Source organism: Zalophus californianus, chromosome 4 (assembly GCF_009762305.2).
Source record: "Zalophus californianus isolate mZalCal1 chromosome 4, mZalCal1.pri.v2, whole genome shotgun sequence".
NCBI lineage: Eukaryota > Metazoa > Chordata > Mammalia > Carnivora > Otariidae > Zalophus > Zalophus californianus.
Genome location: NC_045598.1, coordinates 59,530,602 through 59,540,895, shown reverse-complemented (window position 1 = coordinate 59,540,895; position 10,294 = coordinate 59,530,602). Strand labels below are relative to the sequence as shown.

The 10,294-nt window shown below is 40.5% G+C and overlaps 1 protein-coding gene across 2 annotated transcripts in view; it reads left to right on the top strand.

Moving 5' to 3' along the window:
* Window positions 1-5,475: 5,475 nt before the first annotated feature.
* NEGR1 (neuronal growth regulator 1) overlaps window positions 5,476-10,294 on the top strand; it is an 857,231-nt gene continuing 852,412 nt past the window's right edge. For both annotated transcript variants that reach the window (XM_027620493.2, XM_027620504.2), the window contains exon 1: window positions 5,476-5,871. In XM_027620493.2, coding sequence (XP_027476294.1) covers window positions 5,696-5,871 — 176 coding nt within the window. In that variant the 5' untranslated portion in view covers window positions 5,476-5,695. The remainder of the gene's footprint in view (window positions 5,872-10,294) is intronic.

The window sequence follows — 10,294 nt, the reverse complement described above, 5'->3', positions numbered from 1 at the left end:
CTGCATATGGGTGTTTATAATAGCTTTATTTATAACTGCCAAAACTTGTAAACAATCAATGTATCCTTAATTAGGTGAATTGGCTAACTAAACTGTGGTACATTTAGACAATGGGATATTAACACTAAAAATAAATGAGCTATCAATTTATAGAAAGACATAGAGGAAATTTAAATGTTTTATTACTAAGTGTGAAAGAAGCCAGTTTGGAAAGACAGTATACTGTATGGTTGCAACTATATGACATTCTGGAAAAAGCAAAACTGTGGAGACAATAGAAAGATTAGGAATGGCCAAGAGAGAGATGAATAGGTGAGAGCACAGAGGATTTTTAGAGTAGTGACAATACTCTATGATATTATAGTGGTGGCTGTATGTTGTTATACATCTGTCCAAACCCATATAATGTACAAGAGTGAAGCCTTATGATCTGTCAATGTAGGTTCATCCTTGCCGAATGATGCTGATAATGGGGGAGGCTACGTGTATGGGGCAGAGTGTATAAGGGAAATCTCTGTACCCCTCTCAGTTTTGTTGTAAAACTAAAACTTCCTCCACCAAATAAAGTCTTTATAAAAATATATATACAAGATATATTGTATATATTCTGCAGAGATGGGACTTTTTAGGAAATAAAAAGAAATAACAAAATAAAATTGAATATTAGTTTGAACATGTAAGATTTTACATTCCTGATAGTCCAATACAAAATATTAAAATTGACATTTAAGTAGATGCACTTGAGGTCCCTAAAGTTCTTTTGGAAGTGGGTGAGGAAAAATCTTAAGTAAATAATGATAGAGGTATTTATTATTTTTTTTTCCAGAACCCATACAAATATATGATGATATATAGTTAAAGCTGTACTCATTATCTTACAAGTGGATAACAATTTCAATACTTTTTTTTTAAAGATTTTATTTATTTATTTGACAGAGAGAGACACAGCGAGTGGGGGAACACAAGCAGGGGGAGTGGGAGAGGGAGAAGAAGGCTTCCTGCTGAGCATGGAGCCCCATGCGGGGCTCAATTTCAGGACCCTGGGATCATGACCTGAGCTGAAGGCTCAGCTTAATGACTGAGCCACCCAGGCACCCCAACAATTTCAATACTTTGAAAATAATTTCCACCCACATTTATCATAAGACTTCACTTTCTGGTTTAAGTCCTTAGGTGAAATTTCCGGGGCCAGTCTATAGGAATGGTGTGAAGAGCTTTGAAAGTAGCTTAGGTATTCTTGTACCCCTCTTCAACAACACTTTTTATCTTTGGTTAACATCTACATTTAATAGATAAGGTGATAAAAATGGGTAAGTGAATAAATTAAGATATGATTTTTACATAGTCAACAGTGAAATGACTTTGCTTTTCCTTTCCTTTATTCAATAGCCATTTCCTGAGAGCATATTCTGTCACTATTTAAAGAATACAAAGATTTAAGTTAGTTCTCAGTACAATTGACATTTGATGAGTAGAGGTCTGGGATGCTGCTAAACATTTTCCAATGCACAGGGGCAATCCTCACAACAAATTACCTGTCCCAAAATGTCAAAAGTGTCTAGCTTGAGAAACTTTTCTGTAAAGGAATATTTGCCTGCCCCCAACAAAATTCTTGAGCTTTGTAATTCTCACAGTGCCCTGCAAATCATTACTCTAGATAGGTGAGTTGGCAAGGTGTTCCAAACTTAAACCAGCTTAATTCAAATGGAGAATCAATTATGGCCCACGTTAGAGAGCTATTATTCATATGTCCTGTTTATAAGGGCTATCTGACCAACTCTCAGGAATTACAAAGTGCTCTCATTAGCAGTTTCCATTAGGTCTTGGGACCTGTCTTGCCTAAAATTTCTCATGCCTAGACAGTAATATCATGAAAGATATATCTGGGTCTACTCACTCATCATCAGAAAACAAATGTGAATTTATATTCTATTTTTTTCCTAATATGAATCTCATTTACACTGTAAAAAATAAAGCTTATTAAACTATGAAAGCTTAAGAAACTTGCTTATAACTTTACCTTTTCAACACCTCTGAGGTCTCAGGGCATGAAAAACAGGGATGTAAACCAATCTAGATAATGACATAATCAGTTATCACACATATCAGGCTCTGCCTTTCTCCTTCCAAAGGAACTCAAATTAGTTGCACATTTCTTGGAATATTAGCAGTTGAGCTTTGAAAATAAATAAAATTAAATTAAATGAATGTACATGATTCAAAAGGAAGTAGTACTTCATTCCAACGTCAGGTCTTACATACTCTGACGGAGAGTGTCCTACATCCTACTATAACCACTCCAACCCTCCCCATCAAATAAGTTCAAACAATGCTGTTACCTATTCTTGATACTTTAAAAATATTCTTCTAAGGAACCACGTGCTGAGCTGGGAGGTTTTCTTTCTTGCATTTTGTTATTTGTTTTTGTTCTGATTTTCCCTTAGAAGCAGCCCAGACTGCCAGAATTTAAGTCTCTGCTTGGAAGAAATGTAGGGCCGCAAAAGCAAATACTGGAAATCTTGTAAAATCCTCTCAGAAATATGCCCTTAGAAAGAATGAAGAGAAAAGAAAGTCATAGGCGCTTTTAAAATCACATTCCTCCTTAGAAGGACAGCAAAAGTACACATAATAATAGGGGCTTCCTGATTTACATGAAAATAATCTTTCCAATAGTCTGTGCATCTATAAACTAGGTTTAGTTATTGCTTCCTTTGGATGGGTTTTGTGAGACTTAAGTGCTTTGTGATCAGTGAATGTAACTTGAGATAAAAACTAGAAATAAAGAAAATAAACTCTTTGCCTTTAAATAGAAGTGGTTCCAGTTTCCTTTTACAAGCCCGAAGGGTTGCTGTACATATTAAAACTGCTGCACAGCTCCGTCCCTGGTCACAGAAATTCTCCCTCCCACAAGATGTCAGATCTCTGGGAAACAGCAGTTACAAAAGGATGCTTTTCATAGCTTGTACTAGAAAACGCTGGCATCCCATCTCTGCATAAAATAGCACTAAACTGAGTCACAATGCCGGAAGCTGTGCCTTCTGCTTCTCTTCAATGGGATCTAGATCATTTCCAGAGAAAATATAAATAATACTGCAGTTTTGCCCATGCATGTGACATGCTGATTCTTCTAATCTTCCGTTTGCCCTAGATAATTTTAAGCTTTATCCATCAGTGTACCACGCGAGAAAGAAAAACGCAGTTAACAAGATGACAGTGTTATCTAGGTATTTGGCATCAATATTAGCAAGAGTCTGTCATTTGACAATTATTTCCCTAGCATACCAGACGGTAAAGAAAATGTTTTCATTCATCCGCAAATGACTAACATTTTATTGATGTCTCAAAATGCGGTTGAATACTACTATTGCACTCTCAATTTCTGAGCCAGGTTTGAGAGTTAAGCTTGAATACGAATAACATCGGTAACTCCTGCCGCAAGCGTCTCGGTTAATTGCCCAGCACTGGAGTGTCAGTTCAGCGGGGAGGTGATGCTAGTTAGGGGCTCCTGGAGCAGTTAGTCTGGGTAGTCACAGGTGATGGGAACACTTGCATTTCCCCATTTTCCCCATATATTCTTATGCATTACGATAAAAATCACCCTGAGCGCCGATACCGACGCCCCGAGCAAAACGACTCCCTGCCTGCCTCGTAAACAGCTCAGTCTGGGGAGGCAGCCGGATGCTGACCCCTGCAGAGATTATTGCTTCTGTGCGCTTTGCCAAAGGATCCCGCTAGCATTAAAGAAAACGAGTTAGGGATGTGCGGTTTTGCTTTATTTATTTCCTCCAAGGGAAGGACTGGCGTCAAGGCGAAGAAAATCTTCAAAGACTGCTTAGGGGGGCTGAGGGTGGTGGTGGTGAGCATATTTTTTAATTACTTGTTTCTCTCCACTTCCTCGCTCTGCTTCCCAAACTCCTCACTGAACAAGATTGATTGGCGTAACTGCTATTGACTCCAGCCTCGGTTTTCGCATTGATCTGCAAATGGCCCGGAATAGCTAAAGGGTCTTGAATCTGGAAACGAGTTTAAGAAGGAAATTAGTAGGAATGGGTAGGGGGCGGCCCCTTGCCCAGCACCCGGGTCTGCCTTACGCCAGGACAGCGGCTCCCAGCGGCGGGGCGAGCGGTTAAGAGGCTGCCAGCGTAGGAAGCAGGGGGAGCCTCTCTGCGCCGCGGAGGAAGATATCTGTCCAACCTGGTTTGGAGGCTGTTAAAAAAAAATATAACTCTGTGACTCGTTAAACCCGAAAACTCAGTCCTGCCTAGATTCGGATCCGCTGATCATCATGCCTGATAGGCTTAAACGGGTTAAACGGCTTCTTACATAACAGGACTGCCCGGCTCTACACAATTAAAACACTTGATTGCAGTCTCTTCCCGACTGCGTCCAGCCACGACCCGCCCCGTCCCTCCCACCGCGCCTGCGTGCCGCGCGCGCACGAGTCCGTGCACGCGCATACTACACACTCACTCACACACACATCCACACACACCCTCCACTTCGACCATACCTCACACACACACGCACTATTTAGTGTCCGCACGCACAGGGCGGGGGGCGGGTAGCGGGCGCCCTCCCATCCATATTGACTGACCCAATAGATACACCAGCTTCTCTACCGCAAGGCCTCGCATGCACCCCTCCCTGTGCCCTCAAAAAGCAGCACCCCTGCCACCGTCCCTACCTATTTCCTAAAAGAGGTAAAGAGTGAACTAGTTGGCCGACTGTAGCCAACTTGTCGATTGTAGCGCGGCCGCCCAAGAGAGACTGGAAAAAAATTAAACCAAAAAATCTCACAGTCCCCGGCGTCATGATGGCGCCGACTACAACTTGGAGGACTTTAAAGTTACGGCGTCTCAAGAGGTAAAACGCACCAGAGAGGGAAAGCAAAGCGCCCCTCAGCTCTCCACCTCAGCACCGACACGGAGACTTTTCTAGCAAAACATCACTCTAGTGCATATGACAAGGGAAGCATTTTGTCTAAGATACATCTCTCTTTCCCCCTCACTTAGCATAATTGTGATATACCTCCTCCCCCGGATTTTTTTCCGTTTTCTTTCTTTTCTTTCTTCCCCCCCCCCTTAAATTCCTCCCCCCTTCCCCTGCTGGATCCCCAGTTCCCGGGCGGGGTTGCTAAGGAAACGGCCGCTTGGCAACGCGCGCGAGCCCGGGGGCCAGCGGCCGCCGCTGCGCCCCGCGCGGCTTCTACTGCTGCTGCGATTGCAGCCGCCCGCCGCCGCCGCTCGCCCTGCCTCCGCCGCCGCCGCCTCCGCCGCGCCTCCTCCCTCACTCGCCGGCGCGCTTGCCTCCTCGCTAGATGGTGTGCGAGCCGCCCGAGAATTAGACTCACTCCGGACTCGGCCAAACGCAACCGAGAGGAGGTGTAGTGTGGTGCCAGGGGGTGGGAGGGGAGGGAGGGAGGGAAAGCGAAGAGAAGGAGGAGGGGAGGCAAAAAAAGAGAGAAACAACAGCCAACAACTAGAGGGGAAAGGAAAAAAAGAAAGAAAGAAAAGAAACCCACCCACCCACCCCCCCAAAAAAAACCCACAAAAAAAGAAAAAAAAAAGAAAAAGGAAAAAAAAAAGAGAAAAAAAATCCTGTGGCGCGCCGCCTGGTTCCCGGGAAGACTCGCCAGCACCAGGGGGTGGGGGAGTGCGAGCTGAAAGCTGCTGGAGAGTGAGCAGCCCTAGCAGGGATGGACATGATGCTGTTGGTGCAGGGTGCTTGTTGCTCGAACCAGTGGCTGGCGGCGGTGCTCCTCAGCCTGTGCTGCCTGCTGCCCTCCTGCCTCCCGGCTGGACAGAGTGTGGACTTCCCCTGGGCGGCCGTGGACAACATGATGGTCAGAAAAGGGGACACGGCGGTGCTTAGGTAGGAGGAACGGCGTGCTTTTCGTACTTGTCTCAGTCTTTCTCTCTGTCTCTCTTTCCACCCTTCTTGCTTTTTTTTTTTAACATTGAGTAATAATGCTGGTGGTGATCACCATAAAAAAAAAAATAAAAACAAAACCCACACGTCTCAAGAAATCCAGGTGCTGATTCTGCCGGGAGCCTGGCCCCTTTACGCTGGGGCAGGTAGCAAGCTGGACGCGTGATGCTAAAGCACTTTGCTGGAACGCCAAGTAGCCCGGGGATGAGTAAGTGTGAGGTTTAGGAGGGGCAGGTGCCACTTTCAAACTCAATTCACAAGGTCTCTGTTTTACTGTCATGGGTTACTCTTGGAGAGTCCGACAAGTTTATCAGGTTTGTTTCTGTTTTACTCTAGCCTAAGCGACTTTTTCAAAACTGCTGGCTCCCTGCTCCATTTATTTTCCCTTTCACTTGGACACTTAGGCTCAATTTCTCCCTCTCCAGCTTTCTTTCTTTCCGCTGATCGTTTTCTCCCCTCTTTTTTCCCTCCTCATTTTTCTTTCCCATTTTCCCACTTCTCTTACTCTCCTTTTCCTCTCTTGCCTCTTTTCATCCTTTTCTTGTTTTCTCTGTAATCTTTCCTCCCTTTCCTATTTTCTCCACATGTTTATCTTCACCACTCTGATTTCTGATTCTGTTTAGCCCCCTTTTCTCCACTCTTCACCTCTCCGCATTCCTTCTCTTCCTTTTTCATGTCCCTGTTCTGTGATCTTGGCTTCCTTTTTTGAGTCACATTTCCCACCCTTCTCCCCATGTCCTTTCCCATCACCGTCACATACACACGCATGTTCCCTCTGAACCCTTCCAGTACCGTTTTCTCACACTCACAGATCTCTTTCCCTTCAACACACTCACTCACATACTCCGTTTCACATCCTCACACACACTGGCACTTCCGTGCTCTAACAACCACTTTCATGTTCACACTCTCTTTCACTGTTTAAAAGGCACACACTGTCACTCACACATGTGTACACATGGTCCCTCTCTGTTTCTCTTGATCCCTTCTTCCTCCTCTCCTTCTTCCCTCCTTCCATGTTCAGTTTTTCTTTTTCTCACTCTCCCTTCCTCCCTTTTCCCTAGGCTTGAGCACTGAAATGTTTTGTCATTAATGAACATCCACAGCCTGATTTTACCCCTAAGCAACACTGCAGAGTGAGCTTCTGGAAACATATTTTTTTCTTGTGAAAATATGAATTGATGATCAGCAGTGCTTAAATCTAAACAAGGCTAAACACCCTTATGCCTTCGTTTCCCATCGCCCTACCTTCTCCCCCCTGACAACCCCCAGCTGACGTACACTTCAAATCTCCCTGAAAGATCTTCTTTCTCTCCACTGGGTGGTAGTTGGCTTGTAAGTGTGGATGCACAAAATCAGTATACATGGCATGTCTAAGGTGACAGAGAGTGGGATAGGTTTCTCTTTGAATTGTGCAACATATTTAAATTTAACGATCTGGAATTTGGGTGTGGTATATGCTTTACATCTTCTGAAACATGTTTAGGACCCAAATTCACTTGGAATACCATTATAATTTCTGATATACACTAATAACTAATATGCTTTCATAATATGTTATCTATGCTGCTGTAAATACAAAATGCCACAGAATGTATACAAAAATAACATAATTTGTTATAATTTACTAAAATACCTTTTCATTGCTGGTAAAAGCTATGAACTCTGTGTCCCATAGAGGACATAAACCAAACCCACATTTATGTTCTTTATATTAAGTTTGTTTTGGAAGTTTGAACAACAGTGGTAAGCATGAAGCACTACCTTCAGAGGCTGCAAACACAGATCATGGGAGCTGCAATCTGTGTCTGTGTGGCAGCATATTGCTTATTTGTAATGAGCATGAACATTTTCAACCTAAAGGGTTTGATACACTACTTGCCTTTGGGTGATTTATCTTGGCATTTTGTTTCTAATGAATCTAATACATGGTATAGCTGATTAAAATATCTGGAACCATATTCTTCTTCTAGGAGACCTAGGTTTAGTTCTCTCATTGCTTACAATAGTGAAGCTTCTCTAGCTATTGGGGGCAATATCTTTCCAGTGTTGTTGCTTTGGTGCAGTCCTTGTTTACTTGTGTACACTGTAACACATCCACTGAGATGCTTTATCCTGACTTCTGTAATATCTTAATTAGGAAACTTTTGACTCTTAAACTTTTTAAAAAAGAATAAAATCTCTATCTCTTCTAAGTGACATTTCTACCAATTACAGTGTTTATTTTTTTTAATAACCAGAATAATTTCTTCTCATATGAAACAGAAGTCTGATCTGCATTACTTTTTACCCAGTGTAATTTGCTTATAGTAATTCTGTAATTCTCTAGGGACTATCCCACTTTTTATTTTTATACATTGTCCATAGGTTTTTAAACTATTTTAATATCTGTGTTTATAAGAAGTTCTCTCTCTGTTAAAAATTGTTAAATTGTATCAGTTATTTTTCTTGACTCTTCTTCTGCATCTGGTATTTGCTCTCTTTACACCAATATAGACAGAGCTTGAGGACAAATTGAGTGTGTAAGTCAGGTGCCACATTTTTCATCAAAAGTAATGTCACAGTTATATTTTATGTTTTTACATTGGAGACTTAGAATTAAATTTGATGTTACTCTCTAAATCATTAGGAAACAAAACAAAACAAAATTTACCTTCAAACATACAACCCCTCCCATCAAAGTACAAAAATCGGGTGCTCAAGAGAACACTTTACTGAATTACATGATATCATTTAGTAAGTTTTACCCACTATACTACTCTATTTTTAATGTAACACATTCCTCAGTATCTCTAATAAAGAGCAAATAGTGGTATAACAGTTATCAAATAACTTTAAGAGCTAAAGGCCTGAAAGTGCAAACATGTCAGTCAGTGACTCTGTTGCTTGTGGTTACATTAATGAAATAGAAGTGTAAAAGTCAAATGATACATTTCTATCTCCTAAATGCCAGAATATCTGTTTTAGAGAAAAAAGAAATAAAGGAAAACAAAACTTCCCTTAAGTGGCATTATAATACAACAGGGAAATCATTCTGTGATCTACTAACTATATCTATCATTTTACAAATCATCTTCTCTGTTTAGCTTAAATAGTGGACTTACAATGAAATTCCTTTTAATTATTGCAGCTTTCTTATCATTTTAAATTTACTTTTAAGGTTAGTGAAGCAATATATTAAGTATCAAAATTTCCCTTACTCCTGGTAATATTATTCACTGATAAATCTCTGAAGGATTCACTTGAGCTATTTGGACCTTCTTGATAGAGTATTTAATGATGCATCTATTCAATATAGAACATTTGGTACCTCTTTTACTTAAACTTTGGATTTCAATACATTCATGTATGTCTTTGAATACATTGTAATTTGCTATAGACACAAATTAATGCTTTCATTAACTTATTAAATACTGACTTCAATTGCTACTATGTTTAGTACATATTAGTAGTTTATGCCCAGCAAAATTTGTTAATCTGCCTATGGAGAAATTAACTTTTTCTCCAGTCTTCAAATTGCATTTTGTAGTACACGGAAGATAGGAGTTAATGTTTCGTGGGGTGACATAGCAAAGAACAGAAGATGCTAGAACCACATTGGTCACATTTCAGGACCTTCTGTTTCTAGACCTGGAGAATCAAGGGAAACATAATAATGCTCTGGATCAATACATAAATTTCAGATGACTTTTAAAATGTAGTTTTGCATCACTTTAGTGTGACTCAGTTGTTTTATTCTTACCATATGAACAAACAGTTATATTAGCATGTCCAAAATGTTTAATATTCTTTGGAAACAATACAGGGAACATCCTCATTTATATCCTCTTAGTGACTGAACATTTTTTTAAACACATGTCATTTTTAAGCTAATTCTTTCAAACTGTTTCTACTTCAGCTCTTCTGTATGAATTTTGTACATTTTAAGCCGCCTTCCTGATATGAATTCAAAATATCCTATTCTGTACTTGTCATGCTTTAATCAAAGAAAGGAAGAGAGATTCTTTTCTTAAATGTGATATCTTCTTTTACCTTAGCAAAGTTGAACACAACTCTGTCATTTTAATAGAATAGGTTTGAATGGGAGTTATATATGAGATCCCAATATGATATTGTAATAAGAGGGACAATTTTTGCTTACAGCAGAGAACATAGAGCACATTTCCACAGAAGATATTTTCATTGGAAGCCACAAAACTTTTACAAGTAGACTTATAAGTGGATATGATAAGTATTTATCACTTCTCAGAACTATTTATCTAAAACATTGGCCTTTTGATTAGACTACATTAATTAGTTTTGTTTTGAAATGTATGCTATTGGATGTAAGAAAGTAAAGGATTTACTTTCTTACAGAAAATTTACA